Source organism: Pongo pygmaeus, chromosome 12, assembly GCF_028885625.2.
Source record: "Pongo pygmaeus isolate AG05252 chromosome 12, NHGRI_mPonPyg2-v2.0_pri, whole genome shotgun sequence".
NCBI classification, from domain to species: domain Eukaryota; kingdom Metazoa; phylum Chordata; class Mammalia; order Primates; family Hominidae; genus Pongo; species Pongo pygmaeus.
Window position 1 is genome coordinate 107,969,837 of NC_072385.2, and position 21,708 is coordinate 107,991,544.

At 48.2% G+C, this 21,708-nt stretch overlaps 1 protein-coding gene across 2 annotated transcripts in view; it reads left to right on the plus strand.

The window, feature by feature from the left end:
- Positions 1–21,708, plus strand: part of KIF3C (kinesin family member 3C) — a 52,959-nt gene that overhangs the window by 11,765 nt on the left and 19,486 nt on the right. For both annotated transcript variants that reach the window (XM_054475781.2, XM_054475782.2), the window contains exons 2-5: positions 12,330–12,431; positions 13,106–13,228; positions 14,383–14,501; positions 16,820–16,936. In XM_054475781.2, coding sequence (XP_054331756.1) covers positions 12,330–12,431; positions 13,106–13,228; positions 14,383–14,501; positions 16,820–16,936 — 461 coding nt within the window. The remainder of the gene's footprint in view (positions 1–12,329; positions 12,432–13,105; positions 13,229–14,382; positions 14,502–16,819; positions 16,937–21,708) is intronic.

Genomic DNA, 21,708 nt, shown 5'->3' on the forward strand with positions numbered 1-21,708 from the left:
CATGATCTCGGCTCACTGCAACCTTCACCTCCCGGGTTCAACCAATTCTTCTGTCTCAGCCTCCAGAGTAGCTGGGATTACAGTGGCCACCACCACACCTGGCTAATTTTTGTATTTTTAGTAGAGACAGGGTTTTGCCATGTTGACCAGACTGATGCCGAACTCCTATCTCAGGTGATCCGCCTGCCTCGGCCTCCCAAAGTGCTGGGATTATAGGCGTGAGCCACCGCGCCCAGCCTGATGTGTTCTGATGTGTTCTTTATGTGTATCATTTTGCTTCATCCTCACGGTAGCATGAATCTTCATCTGACTAGTGAGGATACTGAGGCACATTAAGGAATGAACATTCCAACTTCGCACACCTGGAAAGTGGTAGGGCCAGAGTTACGAGCCCATGTCTGCCTGACTCCATAAGCCATGATCTTCACCTCCACACTGTAATGCCAGCTCAGACAGGAAGGATTTATGCCAGATCCCTGACTCATAAGCCCCAGTGGGAACTCTTGTCTCCTGAGATATTTAACTCATCTTTGTCCTTCTGTATGATGCAAACCCCAGCTTCTAACCTCAGCCCAGCACCATTCGTTCGTATAATCAACAAATCTTTGGCCGGGTGCAGTGGCTCACGCCTGTAATCCCAGCACTTCGGGAGGCTGAGGTGGGCAGATCACTTGAGGCCAGGCATTCAAGACTATCTTGGCCAACATAGCAAAACCCCGTCTCTACCAAAAATACAAAAATTAGCTGGGCATGGTGGCGTGTGCCTGTAGTCCCAGCTACTCCAGAGGCTGAGGCAGGAGGATCACTTGAATCCAGGAGGCAGAGGTTGCAGTGAGCCAAGATCACGCCACTGCACTTGCCTGGGCGATAGAGTGAAACTCTGTCTCAAAAAAAAAAAAAACCCCAACAAATCTTTTTAAGTCACCATGGCCAAGGACATAAATCAGTAGGTATAGTTAACTTCATCTTTAAATTCTTTAAATTTCTAGAAGGAATCATAAGAACTCGCAATAATGGTTATTGCTAGGGATTTTAATATGGAGGGGAATTTTTATTTTTCACTTTATACCTTTTTATTTTATTTTTCACAATAAGCATATAATATTTTAAAAAATCATCTGGGACTTTATTTTTTTATTTTTTCAATAGTTTTGGGGGAACAGGTGGTGTTTGGTTACATGGATAAGTTCTTTAGTGGTGATTTCTGAGATTTTGGTGCACCCATCACCCACTTTAAAAAAATTAAACAAAAACTAATCTGAATTTTTTAAAGGAAAAAGCCGTTTGTCAGGGTTCTATGGTTTAAAAAAGACGGGGGGGATATATAAAAGATATATGTTAACGCCTAGTTGGAAGATTTGCTTAAAGGTAATGAATAATTGAGGAAAATCCAGGGTTGATAATAATGCTCAATTATACTCAATTATTGGTAATCCTGTGACCTTGGACAAGTCACTTTCCCTCCCAGGAGCCATAAGGAATGACCAATAGATGATTCCTGGCCGGATGCGGTGGCTCACGCCTGTAATCCCAGCACTTTGGGAGGCCGAGGCAGGCAGATCACCTGAGGTCAGGAGTTCAAGACCAGCCTGACCAACATGGTGAAACCCTGTCTCTACTAAAAATGCAAAAATTAGCTGGGTGTGGTGGCACACGCCTGTAATTCTAGCTACTCAGGAGGCTGAGGCAGGAGAATCACTTGAACCCGGAAGGCGGATGTTGCGGTGAGCCGAGATCACGCCACTGCACTCCAGCCTGGGTGACAGAGCAAGACTCCGTCTCAAAAAGGAAAAAAAAAAAGATGATTCCTTGCTTTCTGTACCATTTGCTGATTCACCTTGGAAGCAGGCCAGGGTTAGAAACCAGCCTGAATGAAGTACAGTGAAGGACAGAGAGGAATGACCCAGCCTTGACTGGGAACCTAGAGGCTGTGTGACCCAGGACCACGAACCTAACCCCTCTGGGCCCTGCACCTCATCTGTAAACTGCTCAGACTACACTATATACATCCTTAGGTTCATCCAGTTCTGACACTGGAACATTCTGTTGTCTGGATTTGCTGAAGAGAAACCCTCTAGAAAGCCACAAATAAGCGAGGGAAATAGGGCGGAAAGGTGAAGATAAGCATTGATCTGAGGGGCTTGTGGTTTTCTCACTAAAGTAGAAGGCTGATTAGTTTCCTTCCTGCTTTTCTTCAAGGTGAGCTGAGGCACTTCTGGGCATCCTTGCCTTGTCCAGTACAAGGCTGGGACTGGAGTCCAGCTCACCTCATCCCTTGGCCAATATTTTCCTGATCTCAAATCGTTCTTTCTTCTTGATAAGGAAGTTCCTAGCACTTGAACCATTCATCATTTTTGTTGTGTTTTGAGCCATCCAAGGTGGAGACTCAGACTCAGTCTCCTGATTTTTGTCTCCCAGGGAAGGAAATCATTGAAAATAGCATTATTCATCTGAAAATGGTACTCTTCATCCCCTCCCCATTGTCTCTTTCATTTCTTCCTCCCTTACTGCTGACTCCTCAAGATGTACAATGAGGAAGCTGGAAAAGGAGAAATAGGTGTGTGAAGGAAGGGGTGGCTATATTTTCTAAGAGATGTAAGCGGGGTCTGTTGAGATTGTTGTTTTGTTTTTTGCTTTTTGTGGCAAGTGGTGGGTAAAATACCAATGAGATACCGAAACAGCGAGTAATGACTAACATTTGGGTGTACTTTATCACTTACCAACACTTTCACATCTATTCTCAAACTCGCTGGTTGTTTTGTTTTGTTTCTGTTTTTTGTTTTGTTTTGTTTTTGAGACAGGTTCTCACTCTGTCACCCAGGCAGGAATGCAGTAGTGCAATCTCAGCTCACTACAGTCTCAACCTCCCGGGCTCAAGGAATCCTTTCACCTCAGCTTCCCAAGTAGATGGGATTACAGAGATGGGACTACAGGCACACGATACCACGCCCGGCTAATTTTTAAAATAAATGTTTTGTAGAGATGGGGTCTCACTATGTTGCCCAGGCTGGTCTTGAACTCCTGGGCTCAAGTGATCTGCCTGCTTCAGCCTCCCAAAGTGCTGGGATTACAGGCGTGAGCCACTGTACCCAGCCCAACTTGCTGTTCTTACCCAAGGCCTGAAAGGTAGCAGGTATTCTCCCCATTTTACAGATGAGAAAGTGGAAGTCCAGAGGGCTAAAGAGCTAGGTTTTGTAGCAAAGAGAGTGGCAGAGTGTGTAGCAGGACTGGAGCACCCTGACTCCCACACCCAGCCACCTTTATATCATTCCACCACAGAACTTAGGCAGGGGCCCTTCCCACAAATATTTTTCCAGAGTTTTTAGCCTCTCTCTGGGACTCTAGGGATCCTGACAACCTCCCTGCCAGCACACAGTTAAGAGCTCTAACCCACTTATCTCAGAGACCCCCATAAGACTCTCACACAGGCAGAAGCAGCAGCAGCAGCAGAGCCCTGCCTATTTCAGCCAAAAGAGAAAGCAAGGAGGCTCTGAGCTTTCCTGATGGTTCCTGAGTTGGCAAAGGTACAAATACCAAATGCTGCTTCTCTCCAAAGTGCTTTCCTGTCTGAACCTGGAAGAAAGCCACGGAACAGAGAAAAGGACATTGGACTTGGAGTTAGGGTGGTGGTGGTCAAATATCACTCTGCCATTTACTGGCTCCAAACCTTGAGCAAATCACTTCGTCCGTCTGGGCCTTAGTTTTCTTTTATGTCAAATGGGGATCATAACCGTTATCTCATAAGGTTCTTGTGAGCATCAGATAGGACGATTAAGGTAAAAAGGAGTTAACCCAGTCGAGGCACATGGCCAGTTGCATCTGAGACTCCTGTCTCCTGCGGAATGTCACAGATAGGTGGCAGTGGCAGGGCAGAGCCTATTTGGCTTCTCTGTCCTTGTAAAATCATACTTGATGCTATCTTCCCAGAAGAGTGGCTGGCTGGGCCTGGCTGTCTCCATTCTAGCTTTCCACGTCAGTGCTTTATGAGTACTGAGGCCTCCTTTCTCCCTGCTCTGGTTTTGCACTCCATTTGCTCTTGGAATAGTTAAAGGTGAGCCTCTGAGTATCCCCAGCTGTGTCTACAAGCTGGCATTGACCCTGTAGTGACCTGGCTGTTGTCACAGCTGCTGACCTGCCTCTGATACCAGGAATCAGGGCCTTAATCAAATTGGGAAGTTATTTGGAAAGCACATAGTCCATATAAGAGCAGCTAGACAGGTGGGGCGTGGTGGCTCACGCCTGTAATCCCAGCACTTTGGAAGGCCGAGGTGGGCAGATCACTTAAGGCCAGGAGTTCGAGACCAGCCTGGCCAACATGGTGAAACCCCATCTCTACTAAAAATGCAAAAACTAGCTGGGCACGGTGGCAGGCACCTGTAGTTCCAGTTACTTAGGAGGCTGAGGCAGGAGAATTGCTTGAATCCAGGAGGCAGAGGTTGCAGTGAGCCAAGATTGTGCCACTGCACTCCAGCCTGGGTGACAAAATGAGACTCTGTCTTAAAAAAAAAAAAAAAAAAAAGAGCATCTAGACAAAGATTCCTTAATTAGGAGACTCAGGCTTCAAGGACTCCACCTCTAGGCCTTAGTTTCCCATCTATAAAGCATGGGGGTTGGGGTTGATGATTCCCAAAGCCCCCTTGGTTACCCTGCCCTTCATATCCATCTCTCAAGCGAGAGACTATGGTGCCCTGGAGCTCTCAGCCCTGTCTTTTCCACCCCCACAGCCTGTGCTGGCCTTTTAGTTACACTGGACTTGTTTAGAATCAGCAGAACCAAACCCAGTCTTGTCCCCAGGCCCACCCACCTATAGTCTTTTGCTCTGAAATATTATAAAAGAAGCATTGACTGGAATGGCTGAGAGCTTCAGGGAACTTCTCTTGAAGACTAGGAACTCCACATTCTCATGTCCTCTGCTTGGTATATTCTAGACTGAATTAGGCTCAGGGATTTCAGGCATCCCTGTCCCTCCCTGCCCTGACAGGTGATGGTTAAGGATAGAGATCTCTAAAAAAATTAGTCAGGTGTGGTGGCTCATGCGCTGTAGTCCCAGCTATTTGGGAGGCTTAGGTGGGAGGATCTCTTGAGTCCGGAACATCCAGGCTGCAGTGAACCACTGCACTCCAGCCTGGACAACAGAGCGAGATCCAGTGTCTCAAAAGAAAAGAAAAGGCTCGAGATCTCTGAGAGAAAGGAGGAGATGGCCACTGGTATCCTCAGACAAATGTGGAAATAAAAAAGTAAAGGAAAAAAAATCTATTTCTAAGCCAAGAAAGGAATCTCATGCGTGACATATTTCCGAGCATGAGAGTGAAGCAGACAGCATTGGGTGAGACTGGGGAGAAGGAGGGAGCAGAGACCCTGCACCTGGACTGAGGCCCACCCACAGATTTCATGCCAGAGCCAGCCCCCTCTTCCCAGCACAAGACTGGTCTGTCAGCCAGGCTTGGCTGAGAGTGTGGGTTTGAGCAAGTGGGCAAGACTTGGCCAGTGACTGATAAGGCAAATTCAGTTGTCATTCAGACCATGTCTGTGTTGGGTCCCGGCAGGGCGGGCAGAGAAACACAGGGGCATTGGACAGATGGGTGGAGTGATAGTGGCCAGTTAGTCATTGTCCAGGATTCTCTTTATGGAGCCCAGGGCCCAGCCTGCAGGAGAGATTGTGAAGCAGAGTTCTAGGTCCACAGAGGAGATCCAACACAGAAACAGATGAGCAGAAACCAGCCCAGGAGCTGGTCTTGAGACTCCTGTAATGGGGAAGAGGGAGGAAGGAGGGCTGGGACTTGGGGACTCAGCAGTCATGCTTGGCTAATACATCAGACCCCAGGCCTGACTGGCAGCTCAAATTATGCCTGATAGTGTCCAGGTGGCTTCAAGAACTGGGTGAGTTGGTAGCCTTTGAGTGAGAAGGACTTGGGCCTAGGTGTGGATAGCTGGGGAAGGTGGGGGCTGAATAAACAAAAAATTTCATTTTGAATCTGAGGTCCATCTCTTCACTTGAAAATCACCAAAAAAATTAACCGGGCACGCTGGCACATGCCTGTAGTTCCAGCTACTCAGAAGGCTGAGGTGGGAAGATCTTTTGAGCCCAGGAGCTGGAGGCTGCAGTGAGCTCTGATCATGCCACTACATTCCAGCCTGGGCAACAGAGCAAGACCCCGTCTCTAATGGAAAAAGAAAAATCACCAAAAAGATTTTAAAAACATAATATAGACTATGTTGGGAATGGAAAGCTCAGCCCTCCACAAGACCACCTTAAAGGTATGGAGAATATAAAATGAATGCAGAGGCTCGATTTTATATCTATTATTATAACAAATGTTTATTTTTATTTTATTTTATTTATTTTATTTTTGAGATAGAGTCTTGCTCTGTCGCCCAGGCTAGAGTACAGTAGTGCGATCTCGGCTCACTGCAACCTCTGGCGATTCTTGTGCCTCAGCCTCCTGAGTAGCTGGGCTTCCAGGTGCACGCCACCATGCCCAGCTAATTTCTGTCTTTTTAGTAGAGACGAGATTTTGCCATGTTGGCCAGGCTAGTCTCGAACTCCTGGCCTCAAACGATGCACCTGCCTAGGTCTCCGAAAATGTTGGGATTACAGGTATGAGCCACTGTGCCTAGCCATAACAAATTTTTAAAATAATAATACTTCATGCGGAGCCAGGGATAGTGGCTCACACCTGTAATCCCAGCACTTTGGGACGCTGAGGTGGGGGGATCACAAGGTCAGCAGTTCGAGACCAGCCTGGCCAACATGGTGAAACTCTATCTCTACTAAAAATACAAAAATTAGCCAGGTGTGGGGGTACACATCTGTAATCCCAGCTACTCAGGAGGCTGAGGCAGGAGAATCGCTTGAACCCGGGAGGCAGAGGTTGCAGTGAGCCGAGATCGCGCCACTGCACTCCAGCCTGGGCAACAAAGTGAGACTCTGTCTCAAAATAATAATAATAATAATAATAATAATACTTCATGCCTATGATGCTATAATAAAAATGGTTCCATTATTTACTGCTGGCAGTAGTTTAAGTCATTAGAATGATAATTGACAATATGTCACAAAATGTTTATAACCCTTTGTTATAACCCTTTGTCCTCTCCTGAAATTCCTTTCTAAGAAAGTCACCTAAAAAAGCAAAAAATTAGGCTGGGAGTCGTGGCTCACACCTGTAATCACAGCATTTTGAGAGGCTGAGGCAGGTGGATCCCTTGAGTCCAGCCTCGGCAACATGGCAAAACCCTGTCTCTACAATAAAATACAAAAATTAGCCAGGCATGGTGGTGGGTGCTTGTGGTCCCAGCTACTCAGGAGGCCAAGGCAGAAGAATCATTTGAACCTGGGAGGCGGGAGGTTTCAGTGAGCTGAGACTGCACCACTGCACTCCAGCCTGGGTGACAGAGTGAGACTCTGTCTCAAAAAAAAAAAAAAAAAAAAAAAAATACACACACACACACACACACATATACGTATATATATGTGTGGGTATATGTGTGTGTGTGTATATATATATATATATTAGGTAAAGTAGAAATAGCAAGACATCAGCTTATATTTATACTATGTCCATAGAGGTGAAAAAAGGGCCAGGCACGGTGGCTCATGCCTGTAATTCCAGCACTTTGGGAGGCTGAGGTGGGCAGATCACCATAGGTCGGGAGTTCGAGACCAGCCTGACCAACATGGAGAAACCCCGACTCTGCAAAAATACAAAATTAACCGGGTGTGGTCGTGCGCGTCTGTAATCCCAGCTACTTGGGAGGCTGAGACAGGAGAATCACTTGAACCCGGGGGGTGGAGGCTGCGGTGAGCCGAGATTGCGCCATTGCACTCCAGCCTGGGCAACAAGAGCAAAACTCCGTCTCAAAAAAACAAAAACAAACAAACAAACAAAAAACAGGGAAAATGCAAGAAACCAAGTAGCCATGGTAGGGAATATGTGGCATTTGTCATTTTATTTCTTTGGTGATTTTGATGTTTGTGCAATTCTTTTTTTCTGAAAGGAGAGAAAGACAATAAAGGGTTAAAAACGTGTCTCCAGAATTCTTTAATAGACTGGTAAGTATTTCCTCCAGGGTTAACTCTTGAAGTAACAAATTTTGTAAATGTATTACCTTCTATAAACAGTAAAACTCCTTTTCATTTGTCCTAAAAACTGCTGCTGTCAAACCTCAAGGCGTGAGCTCTTACTCTACGTGCCAGGATGGATTGGAAAAGCCTGGATCTTTCCTTTTCATCCCCAGTTTTGATTGTTTCATTTCCAGACTTATTCTCTTAACTTTTCTTTGTCTTTTCAGAACAAAGAGTCCTTTTGTTTTGAGACGGAGTCTTGTTCTGTTACCCAGGCAGGAGTGCAGTGGCACGATCTCAGCTCACTGTAACCTCCACCTCGGGTTCAAGCAATTCTCCTGCCTCAGCCTCCCAAAGTGCTCGGATTACAGGCTTGAGCCACTGCGCCCGGCCTAAGCCTCTCTTCTCTTGATCTTCTCTCTCCTTTATGTCTCTGGAGATGCAGTGAGAGAACTACACACAGTATTCCCAGTTCAGCTGCATCACGGTTTTATATGAGGGTATAATGTTTTGTTTCCAGAAAGCCTTCATGATGGTGCCTGGGCAGATGCTACTGACTTTTTTAGCTGTGGCGGCATATTCAGCCAGTGTCTTCTGGGAACAATGGAGTGTTACTCCTCCTCCTCCTCCCCTTTTTAGGGCTTATAACTGATTGCCCATGGCTATCATTTAATTAGTAGAGTTAGGATTCCTTTTCCACAAAATGTAAAATTGTAGTTGACGCTCATCTGCCATTTTTTGTCAGCTCACATAGGCTAGAAATTCTCTTGTACTTTACCACCTAGGAGGATTTGGAGGTGTCTGTGAAGTTGGGTATTTCACCCAGGCACTCCTTCTTGCACAGCTTCAGAGATTAGTCCTGTTGTTTCACACTTGAGCGCCTTTCCATCCAGAGAAATACCTGTTTATTTGTTTCCTTTCTCTAGTTCACTTCCCCTTTCTCCATCTCCTCACTCCCCATGGAACTTTGAATAACCTCTGATGTGCAGCCTTGCCAGGAGCGCTTTAACCTCCAGAGTTCTGGTCATTGGCTTCCCCATGTGCTGTAATAACCTATTCCGTCCCATTCTGAAAGAACTCTTGGAGATTAGTCAGACACCATTTCCTCTTGCCGGAAACATGTTGATTTCCTTTAGCAGGTTCTGCTTCCTAAAAGAGTCACCACAGCCCCTGCAATAGGAAGAGCTTGAGCTTTGGAGCCAGGCAGGCCTGGGCCGGGTCTCCATTTAAGTTTTTTGTTTTCAATTCTCTTTCTTTTTTTGAGACAGGGTCTCACTGTTGCCCAAGCTAAAGTGCATTGGCACAATCTCAGCTCACTGCAGCCTCAACCTCCCAGGCTCAAGTGATCCGCCTGCCGCAGCCTTCTGAGTAGCTGGGACCACAGGCCCACACCACCATGCCCGACCCGTTTTTATATTTTTTATAGAGATGGGTTTTGCCATGTTACTTGGGCTGGTCTTGAACTCCTGGACTCAAGGGATCTGCCCACTTCAGCCTCCCAAAGTGCTGCAATTACAGGCATAAGCCATCCTGCTCAGCTGGATCTCCATTTAAATTTAATGAGATGCATGTAACTATCATTTTTCCAGTGAAAGCTCACAGATGGTTATCTGCCAAGCAGTGTGCTAAGTCCAGGGACCCTGAGATATGAGTAAGATATGATTGCTGTTCTGAGGGAGCTTACAGGCGAGAGAGCATGTAAACGAATAATGATTCTATCATGAGAAATAGTAGGAATATGGCCTGGTTACTGAGGGGGCCATCATGTGACCTTGGATGGGTTACATAACCTCTGTGAGCTTTCACTGGAAAAATGATAGTGCTAATAATATGCATGCCCCTACAGCAGTCCTTTTCGAACATTTATGTGCATCCAAATTACCTGGGAATCTCAGTACAATATGGATCTCGATTCACTAGGTCTGAATTTCTTATCTGATTTGCTTATTTATTTTTGAGATAGGGCGTTGCTATGTTGCCCAAGCTGATCTTGAACCCCTGGGCTCAAGCGATCCTCCTGCCTCAGCTTCCCAAACAATGGGGACCATGGGCATGAGCCACCACACCTGGCTCTGGAGTTTTAAAAAAGCTCCCCAGGTGATTCTAACATGCGGCGAAATTTGAGAACAAGGGTCTTTTGATTATAAAGAATAAAGAATGCTGGAGCCACATAAAATGCTGGGGAAAATGAAAGGTCTCAGGGTTGAAATGGACAAGCGTGTCCCAGATTCAGAGGCCAGGCCAGACAGCAGGCTCCTGAAGACCTGTGACCCAGTAGTTAGGGGATCAGGTATCCATGGTCCACAACAGTAGGGGCCTCCTCCGTGTGGTTCTTCTCTTTGCTCTCACGCCCACCCCACCCCTTCTGCCAGGTTCCCCAGATGATTGGGCCCCGTGACAGTGAATGTGGATTGATGAATGGGAGGAGGAGAAACGGGGATAAAGAGAGCCCAAGGTGGCTGGGTGCAGTGGCTCACACCTGTAATCCCAGCACTTTGGGAGGCTGAGGCGGGTGGATCACTTGAGGTCAGGAGTTCGAGACCAGCCTGGCCAACATGGCAAAACCCATCTCTACTAAAAATACAAAAATTAGCTGGGTGTGGTGGCACGTGCCTGTAGTCTCAGCTACGTGGGAGGCTGAGGTGGGAGGATTGCAGGTGGCAGGTGAATCGCTGAGGGTGCAGTGTAAGGGATTCTTCTCTCTCACAGTCCTGCTGACCTGGAGTGTGAAGGAGGAGCCTAGGATGGGTTTAGGTCTGTGACAAGGCGATGCGGTAAGAGGGGAGATCATTAACCAGGAGCGCAGGTGGCTGCAGTGTGGCAGCATGGACAGCCTCAAGGGCTCAAGGCCTCTTGCTCCTGCCTTGGCCTCTGAGGCTGTGTGGGGCTGGAATGAGGCTCGTGCCTCTCTGGCGGGCCCAACTTGCTCAGCGTCTTTGGGTGACAAAGCCTCACACAGCCCAGTCCCTGACCTCCCAAAAGCCACTGTTAACCCCTGTCTGGCTGTGTTCCCAGTGATGTGGCTCTTACAGGTGGTCTCCTGCTCCCCAAGTCTGACAGCACCCCCTGCTTTGAGATCCCTCAGGCAGGTCAGCTGTTTCCACTGGGAAAAATTCCAGTGGAGAAGCAGCCAGCTTTTTCCACTGGTTCAAGGTGATTTCAACCTTCTAGGAGGCCCATAATGAAGCCAGAGGACAACTGGGTACCCTGGGACAGCACCTTCTTCTTATTTTATTTTCATTTTCTAAAATTTCAAATCGGGCACCCCCTAAACCAGAATAGGTTTTGAGAGGCTGCCGACAGCACCCTCTTGAAAATACATTTTATGTAGTCACAGTTTACACAAATCTGACATTATTTCAGCTTCAGATTCCAAAGCACTGGCTAGGGGCTTTCACAGAGTGAGACTGGGGGTGCGAGGTTCAAATCTCTCCTCTTTGCTACTCAATAGCTGCATGGCCTTAGGCTGGTCATTCTCAATGTCTTCATTTGTTAAATGGGGAGGAGAATAGTCCCCCTTAGGGGAGGATGGAAACTATGGTGTTAAAGGCTTAGCTCAGCATCTAATAGATACTTAGCGCTCAGCAAATGTTTGCCAGCCATCCTGGAACATAGGCAGTGTTCCAACATTGTAGATGACAGACCTGAAGGGAATAATTTGCCCAAAGCCTCAAGGTAAGTGGGTAGAATGAAGTCTTCCCGGCCCTCTCCAAAGCTCCTGCTGTGCTGGGCCCGTGCTGTTCCTTCTTGCTGTGCAGTCTGCTCCCTTTGGCTTTTCTTCTGCTTTCCACATCAGCTGAAGATTTAGACCCTTTCCTGCTGCCTGTGTTGAGAGCTGTCTTCCTGAGTTGGAAGCCAGTTAGCTAAAGGCTGGGCTACCTGGTGACTGTATCTTTTCTTTCCCAATCCTCAACACCAGCTGGGTCCTGGTTGCCAGGATTAGGTTGCCACCCCCATCCTCCTCCTAGCCCTGGTGAACCAACCTTTCCTGTGTACTCAAAGCAAACAGATCAGTTGCCCTAGATTCCCCGAGGGGCACCCTCTCTGCCTCCCTAGTGTTCCTGCTGACAATAAGAGCCTTGTGCTGGGACCTAAGACGCTGGAGGGGAAAACTCCATTCTCCCTGAAAGTCACAAGGCCCCATCTGGGACACATCTTGTGTCCACTCCCAGAAGGACCACAGAGCAGGGAAGCAAAATCTCTCCAGCTGGCAATGTTGTGGACCCTTTGCAAAGCCCGCCTCCCAACCCCTCTGTGTCCCCAGGCCATGGAGAGCAAGCTCCTCATTGGGGGCAGGAATATCATGGATCACACCAACGAACAGCAGAAGATGTTGGAACTGAAGAGGCAGGAGATTGCCGAGCAGGTAGGGCCTCCAGGTGCCAGGTCCCCTTGGAGAGTGTGGCCTGCAGCTCATGTCTGGGAGGTGCAGGGCCGTTAAACCATGGTGGACTCTGGATCTCTGGAATTACAGTGCTGAGAATCTCAAACATGCCACCCTGCGTCCCACAGGTCTACTAGGGTCTTCCCTTTGGCAGGGGCACTGCTAGCTGGTGGGCGAGAGGACGTGATAGCTCTCCATAACATCAGCCTCCACAAGCCACCTGGTACTAATTCCTGGGCCTTCCACAAGGTGGTGTGAGTTCTTTGCCAACTGTATGACTGTTTCCCTAAATCATCAAGAACCACAGTTTGTTGGTCTTACCAATCAACCGTTACACCACTTGGGGAGAGGGTGAGGCAGTTTGGAAGGCAGTGTGATGTGCCTCCATCTGTGTGACTAACGCCCCTGGAGTAGGCCAGCTCTTAGGGCTGGAGTCTCCATCCACATGGGGCAGAGCCTGGCAAAGGCATGGCCCTGGGAACTGAGAGGAGGGTTCCCAGGGGCTCTGCAGGATTGGGTGGGAGCAGTGGATGTGGGCCCTGGGCCATGGTGAAGCCAGGTCCTGAGACAGGCAGAGTGAGCCAGTCCCCTGAGCTTTCCTGGCCCTCCCGAGTATGCACTGCTCCTTTGAGCCACACTGCCCGTCCTTGGCCTAGAAACGTCGTGAGCGGGAGATGCAGCAGGAGATGATGCTCCGAGACGAGGAGACCATGGAGCTCCGGGGCACCTACACGTCCCTGCAGCAGGAGGTGGAGGTCAAAACCAAGAAACTCAAGAAGGTGAGACGCTGCAGCAGGACCGGTCAAGGTGTGCTGGAGGCCCAGCAGTCTCTGCCCAAGGGGTGTGTGCTTCAGGGACTCCTCCCCATTTGGCTGGAACTGCTGAACCCCTGAGTGACATGGCTTAGCCTCGGGGGTGAGCAACAGGGGGAGGCAGGAGGCGGGGGCTGGGGGTGGAGTGGAGCCTTTTCTCCTGGGCCAGGGTGGGCTGTGACAGGCTGCAAACTCTGTCACTGCAGTATCCAGCGTTACCATCCTCATGGTCCTGGGTGATTTCCCCGTTCAGTGTCACCAGTGAGTCACAGTTGGGATAGCTGGGCCTGGAGCAGGGCCAGGGGAATACAGAGAGGCTGAGGAGGAGACTGGAACCCCGGGAAGCTCAGGCGGGGAGCGTAAGGCCCCCAAGGACATGTCAAGGGATGAGAATAGCCGCTCACCAGGACCCTGCAAAGCCCGTGGCAAGGAAAAGACATGCACACGTGAGGGGAGTCTAGGGCAGAAAGCAGCAAAGCTCCAGCTTGGATTCTGGGAAAAATCTGGAGACCCTTCAGGGTGGCTGATGTGGCTGCCCCGGGGCAGGCCTGGCAGAGGCACTGCCACGGTGGCAGTTACCACGGACCCAGCTCTCAGTGGCTTTGGAGACGAGCAGGATGGCCATGCTGCCTCCACAGCCCACTTTTGAGAGCCCCTGAAGAGACTGGAGTGGGAGGAGTCACCTTCCAAACTCGTTCAGGCTTCCTGCTCCCTGAGCTGGGTCTCCAAATGAGCCCTGGGTCCTAGTTCCGGCTCTTCTATTGGCTGGTTGTGTGACCTTGAGCAAGTCTGTGCCTGGCTTCCTCATCTATGAAAGGAGGGTATTGGACCAAAAGGTCCCTGGGGTCCCCTCCCGTTTGAACATTCCACGATGCTGATAGCAGCTGAGAAAGAGCAGGCAATGGTCACAGGCCTTAGTGTAGGAGGGCGGGGCACCCCTTTAAATAGCCCAGCCCAATTCGTGGTGGGTTGGGCACAGAGGGGAGTTCAGAAAAGGACCCCCAGCCTCATCCTGGGCTGAGTGGGTAGACTCTGAGCCTGCAGCCCTGCGGCTCAGGCTGGGTGACTGGGGCCTCGTTGCCACACCAAGCAGCCTCTGAGTGGCACCTGTCCCCACCCAGCTCTACGCCAAGCTGCAGGCGGTGAAGGCGGAGATCCAGGACCAGCATGATGAGTACATCCGCGTGCGGCAGGACCTGGAGGAGGCGCAGAACGAGCAGACCCGCGAACTCAAGCTCAAGTAGGGCCCGCAGCTCTTTTCCTCGCGGGTCCCCACAGCCAGCCATCCTTCCCTCTCCTCATTCCCTAAGGCCTCATCCTGACTGTCTCCTCTCCCATGAGTCCCTTAGGAATAAAATGCGTCTGAGGGCTGAGGGATGGGCCCACGTGCTGGAGTTTCTTCTACCTCCTCTGCCTGTATATGATGAACCCCTCAAAATGGACGCTAGGTGCTGGCCAAAAGTAACTCCGAAGGCCCCGAGGCTACCATCTTTGCATAAGAATAAGTGATTTTAAATTTTTAAAAAATTATTTTTAGGGCCGGGCGCAGTGGCTCATGCCTGTAATCCCAGCACTTTGGGAGGCCGAGGCGGGTGGATCACCTGAGGTCAGGAGTTCAAGACCAGCCTGATCAACATGGTGAAACCGTGTCTCTACTAAAAACACAAAAATTAGCCAGGCATGGTGGTGCGCACCTGTAATCCCAGCTACTCATGAGGCTGAGGCAGAATTGCTTGAACCTGGGAGGTGGAGGTGGCATTGAGCCGAGACCATGCCACTGCACTCCAGCCTGGGTGACAGAGCGAGACGTCTCAAAAAAAAAAAAAAAAAAGGCCGGGCGCAGTGGCTCACGCCTGTAATCCCAGCACTTTGGGAGGCTGAGGCGGGTGGATCACAAGGTCAGGAGATCGAGACCATCCTGGCTAACACGGAGAAACCCCGCCTCTACTAAAAATAAAAAAATTAGCCGGGCGTGGTGGCGGGCGCCTGTAGTCCCAGCCACTTGGGAGGCTGAGGCAGGAGAATGGTGTGAACCTGGGAGGCAGAGCTTGCAGTGAGCTGGGATGGAGCCACTGCACTCCAGCCTGGGCGACAGAGCAAGACTCCATCTCAAAAAAAAAAAAATTATTTTTAAATTTGTTTTAAAAATTATTTTTTAAAATGTGTGTATGTAGTAGGTGTATATATTAATATTGATGGGATACATTAGATTTTTTTTGATATTAGATTTTTTTTTGGAGATGGAATAATGCTCTATCATCCACCCTGGAGTGCAGTGGTGCAGTCTTGGCTCACTGCAGCCTCCACCTCCCAAATTCAAGCGGTCCTCCTGCCTCAGCCTCCTGAGTAGCTGGGACTACAGGTGCCCGCCACCACGCCTGACTAATATTTGCATTTTTAGTAGAGATGGATCTCCTGACCTCAGGTGATCCGCCCTCCTCGGCCTCCCAAAGGGCTGGGATTACAGGCATGAGCCACCTCGCCTGGCCACATGAGATGTTTTGATACAGGCGTGCAGTGTGAACTAAGCACATCATGGAGAACGGGGTATCCATCCCCTCAAACATTTATCCTTCAAGTTAAAACAATCCAGTTACACTCTTTATTTTAAAATATACAATTTGCCGGCTTATTCCTGTAATCCCAGCACTTTGGGAGGCCGAGGCAGGTGGATCACCTGAGATTAGGAGTTTGAGACCAGCCTGGCCAACGTGGTGAAACCCCATCTGTACTAAAAATACAAAAATTAGCCGGGCATAGTGGCGTGTGCCTGTAATCCCAGCTACTCAGGAGGCTGAGGCAGGAGAATCACTTGAACCCAGGAGGTGGAGGTTGCAGTGAGCCGAGATCGCGCCATTGCACTCCAGCTTGGGCGGCAAGTGCAAAACTGTCTCAAAAAAAAAAAAAAATATATATATATATACACACACACACACATACATATATACAATTAAGTTATTGACTATAGTCACCCTATTGTGCTATCAAATAAAAGTATTTATTCATTTTTCTATTTTTGTGTACCTATTAGAAGCAGTGATTTTTCAAGCTGCAGTATTTCTATAGGGATCCTTTCCCCTTAACTTCTTGATTTTCCCACCTCCACATTGCCTCTGCCTCTTTTTTTAAAATAAATAAATAATTAATTAACTTATTTTTTTGAGATGGAGTCTCGCTCTGTTGCCCAGGCTGGAGTGCAGTGGTGTGATCTCAGCTTACTGCAAGCTCTGCCTCCCGGGTTCATGCCATTCTCCTGCCTCAGCCTCCCGAGTAGCTTGGGACTACAGGCGCCCACCACCACACCCGGCTAATTTTTTTTTTTGTATTTTTAGTAGAGACGGAGATGGTGTTTCACTGTGTTAGCCAGGATGGTCTTGATCTCCTGACCTCGTGATCCGCCCGCCTCGGCCTCCCAAAATGCTGGGATTACGGGCGTGAGCCACCACGCCCGGCCCCCTCTGCCTCTTGGCTTGTTGCTTCTAATCCTTCAACCCTCACATGCACCACGTGGTCTCTCGCTCACCCATTTTCCCATCACTCCTTCATTCCTGCTCCCAGGTACCTAATTATCGAGAACTTCATCCCGCCAGAGGAGAAGAACAAGATCATGAACCGGCTTTTCCTGGACTGTGAGGAGGAGCAGTGGAAGTTCCAACCACTGGTGCCAGCCGGCGTGTGAGTCTCTAACCCAGCTGTCTGGGCTGGGGGACTTGTGGGTCCACTCCAGGTCGGGGCTGGCGAGGGGCCTGAGGCCCTGCCTGCAGGGAGACAGATGTTTTGTGGATTGGGGAAAAGATGGGGAGGATGCCGATGGGGGATGAATTTCTCAGGATCTAATTGTAGGGGTCTCTATGATGGAAGGGTGTTCTGGGAAAAAAAAGTGTCTCATTGACCTGGGATGCAGAAAATACCTTGTGAGGGATCTCGGGAGGGAGGAAGAGCATCTCAGCCTCTTGACAATCCTAGCAAATGCTAACATCTGGCCAGGTCTGGTGAATATTCATTTGTCAGATGCCCGAAATAGCAACCACAGTTAATATCTGCCAAGCGCTACTGTGTGCCGGATGCTGTGCAAGACTCAGGAGACAGAAGATAAATTAGACATGGTCCGAGCTCACAGTCCAGTGGGAAATAAGTAATCAGATCATGATGTGATAGAGCTGTGATCCAATCTCAGTGGGCTCGTTCATCCGGGTGATTCAGCATTTCCACCTGTTTCCACGTCCTAGCCCTTGGGTGCAGCTGCGGCCATTGGCTGGGTGTGTGGCTCCCTCTGCTGGTGGCCATGAAGAACATCCCACCAGAGTGAGGCCTTGCCCGGCTGAACCATGGGCCCTTAATTGCAAATATGTAGAGAGAGGTGCTTAGGAGGCTGGACACCAATGCACCTTCCTGGAGATTGTTTGCTCTCTCTAGAATATTAATGTTAAACTAGGGTAAGAGTCTCCCTAAATCTGGGATGGGAAGCTAGCAAGAGGTCTACAGCTTCTCACTGCAGCATCAGATGCCTACTTGGTTATTTTTTTTTCCTTTCTTCCTGTTCTTTTCTTCTTTTTTTTTCTTTAACAACTATAGCTTGGATGCCTATTTGATCTTTCTTAAAGGCTGATTTTACTTAAGGTGATACCACATAAGTTTGTAAGTGGCAGGCACATGAATAGAGGACTTTTCAATGGTATCACTTTGCACCTACAATCCACCTTTCCAATCTAGGTAGAGATTCTCAATAGTACATCAGCTATCACAGAGGTTTTCCACCCTGGCTGGAGCTAGAATACCTGCAGAGAGTCTGATTTAAAGGATCCCAGGTCTTAGGTTTTGTGATTCTGCATTTGAAGCCAGGCTAGAAAACCACTGCTCCAATGACATTTGCCGGAGTTGGATGCTGGCGAGGCTTCACTCTGAAGGGTTATCTTATGCTTAGAAAAGTTCTTTCTAGCCAGGCATGGTGGCTCAAGTCTGTAATCTCAGCACTTTGGGAGGCTGAGGCAGGTGGATGGCCTGAGGTCAGGAATTTGAGACCAGCCTGACCAACATAGTGAAACCCCATCTCTACTAAAAATACAAAAAAAATTAGCTGGGTGTGGTGGCAGTTGCCTGTAATCCCAGCTACTAGGGAGGCTGAGGCAGGAGAATCGCTTGAACTCGGGAGGTGGAGGTTACAGTGAGCCAAGATCACGCCATTGCGCTCCAGCCTGGGCAACAAGAGCAAGACTCCATCTCAAAAAAAAAAAAAAAAGAAGAAAAAAGAAAAGGTCTTTCTGCCGGACATGGTGGCTTATGCCTGTAATCCTGTAATCCCAGCACTTTGGGAGGCCGAGGCAGGTGGATCACTTGGCGTCAGAAGTTTGAGACCAGCCTGGCCAACGTGGTGAAACCGTGTCTCTACTAAAAATATAAAAAATTAGCCGGGTGTGGTGGCATGCACCTGCAATCTCAGCTCCTGGGGAAGCTGAGGCAAGAGAATCGCTTGAACCCAGGAGGCGGAGGTTGCAGTGAAACTTGCTCTTTCGCCCAGGCTGGAGTGCAGTGGTGTGATCTTGGCTCACTGCAACCTCCGCTTCCTGGGTTCAAACGATTCTCGAGCCTCAGCCTCCCCAGTAGCTGGGATTGCAGGTGTGTGCTACCACGCCCGGCTAATTTTTGGTATTTTTAGTAGAGACAGGGTTTCACCATGTTGGCCAGGCTGGTCTCGAACTCCTGAGCTCAAGTGATCCACCTGCCTCAGCCTCCCAAAATGCTGGAATTATAGGCATGAGCCACTACACCAGTCCTTAGAAAAGTTCTTGAGCTTAAAGTTTGCAGGTGAAGGAATTTCTTTACATTGGATGTAGTAGTGCCAACAATGTGCTCAACTAGTTGTGGGATGGGAGAGGCTTTGAGAAGGTGTGCATTAACTTTTGTTGTTGTTGTTGTTGTTTGAGACAGGGTCTCACTCTGTCACCCAGGCTGGAGTGCAGTGGTGTAATCACAGCTCACTGCAACCTCAGCCTCCCCGGGCTCATGTGATCCTCCTCCCAGCTAATTTTTTTTTCTTTTTTTTTTGGTATTTTTTGTAGAGACAGGGTTTTGCCATGTTACCCGGGCTGATCTCAAACTCCTGGGCTGAAGCAATCTGCCTGCCTTGTCCTCTCAAAGTTCTAGGATTACAGGCGTGAGCCACTGCGCCTGGCCACGTCAGCTTTTTATTTTGAAAACAAGAATTGCAAGAATAGTATAAAGAGTTCTCATATACCCTTCACCAGATTATTAACATTTTGCCATATCTTGCTTTAACTTTCCCCCAACCATTTGAGATTAAGTTGCAGACATTTTGACCTTTTACCTGTACTTCCGAAGAATGAGAACATTCGTGTTCCACAGTGCAATGATCAAATTCATGAAATTTTGTATTGTCACAATATTATTATATAGGCAATATTAAATATTTGCCAATGTCCTTTATGAAGATTTCCCTCCCTCCCCACCTGCAATCATGCATTTCATTTAATTGTCATGACCCTTTGGTCTCCTTTAATGTGGAACTGAGAAGGGATTTTGACTTGAGTTTAGCAATTTCTTGCTTCAGAGGAATTTATTCATTTCTCAAAACACTCTGCAATTTTGACTTGACTGCCTCAAGCACATGATCCAGACTCAAAGCATGGCGGGTGCTCTACCTGAAGTTAGAATGAGCTTTCTGCGTAATGATTATGAATTTCCTTCCTTCCCTCCCTCCCTCCCTCCCTTCATTCCTTCCCTTTCTTCTTTCTTTCCCTTCCTTCCTTCCTTCCTTTCTCTCTTTCTTTCTCTTTCTTCCTTTCTTTATTTTCTTCCTTACTTCCTTGCTTGCTTTCTTGCTTTCTTTTTTCTTGAGTTGAGATCTCACTCTGTCACCCAGGCTGGAGTATATAACTCACTGCAGCTTCGGGCTCCTGGGCTCAAGTGATCCTCCTGCCTCAGCCTCCTAGTAGCTGGGGCCACAGGCATACACCACAACACCAGCTAAATTTTTTATCTTTTGTAGAGACAGGGTCTCACTTTGTTGCCTAGGCTGGTCATGAAGTCCTGGGCTTAAGCGATCCTCCTCCCACTGCCTCCCAGGGTTGGGATCACAGGCATGAGCCACCCCACCCAGCCTGGACTTCCCCTCCTTATTTATGTTATTTATTTATTTGTATTATTTTTGAGACAGAGTCTAGCTCTGTCTGCACTCAGGCTAGAGTGCAGTGGTGTGATCACAGCTCACTGCAGCCTTGACCTCCTGGGCTCAAGTGATCCTCCCACTCAGCCTCCCGAGTAGCTTGAACCAGCAGGCAGTCACCACCATGGCCAGCTCATTTTTTCTTAAATGTTTTTTAAAAGTTTGCTTTCTTCCACCAGGTGTTCATGCCTGTAATCCCAGCTACTCTGGGGGCTGAGGCAGAAAGATTGCTTGAGCCCAGGCTATTGTAAGCTAGGATCATGTCACTGTACTCTAGCCTGGGCGACAGAATGAGACCTCATCTCTAAAAAATTTTTTTTAATTTACTTTCTTCCTTTTAAGTAACCCTTACTTCAATTGCAAACAATGTTTTCATTATGGAAAATTTAAATAAACATAGAAAAAATGAAAATTCCACCTAGCTAGTAGTAGTGTTTACTAACAATTGGATATGAACTTTCCACCATCGTTTCTTTTTTTATGCATAAACTTTTCTGCTTTTTGAGAGTTAAAATGGTTTGTATATGCTGAAAAAAACCATTCACAGATTTTAAAAATTAAAATAGCTACCTTAAAACAACATACTTTAATTAATTTTTACAGTAATACCTATAATAACATTTTTTTTTTTTTGAGACAGAGTCTCGCTCTGTCACCCAGGCTGGAGTGCAGTGGCGCTGTCTCGGCTCACTGCAAGTTCCGCCTCCCGGGTTCACGCCATTTTCCTGCCTCAGCCTCCTGAGTAACTGGGACTACAGGTGCCCACCACCACACCCGGCTAATTTTTTGTAGTTTTAGTAAAGACAGGGTTTCACCATGTTAGCCAGGATGGTCTCGATCTCCTGACCTCATGATCTGCCCGCCCCGGCCTCCTAAAGTGCTGGGATTACAGGCACAAGCCACTACGCCCAGCCCCTGTAGTAACTTTTTAAAAAGAAAGAAGCTTGCTAGAATATAGATCCCTCTTTACTGTGTAAGTGTTGCCAATTTCTAGCCCATTGTCTTTTTTACCCCGATCTTCTGCTTTAAAGGCAAGTTTGTGCTGTTTATTAAAGGGTTCTAATGTATGTCTCCAAAAGCCCTCTGCTCTTGTTGCCCAGGCTGGAGTGCAATGGCACAATCTTGGCTCATTGCAACCTCCACCTCCCGGATTCAAGCAATTCTCCTGCCTCAACTTCCCCAGTAGCTGGGATTACAGGCGCCCACTACCAAGCTTGGCTAAATTTTTTTGTATTTTTAGTAGAGACAGGGTTTCACCATGTTG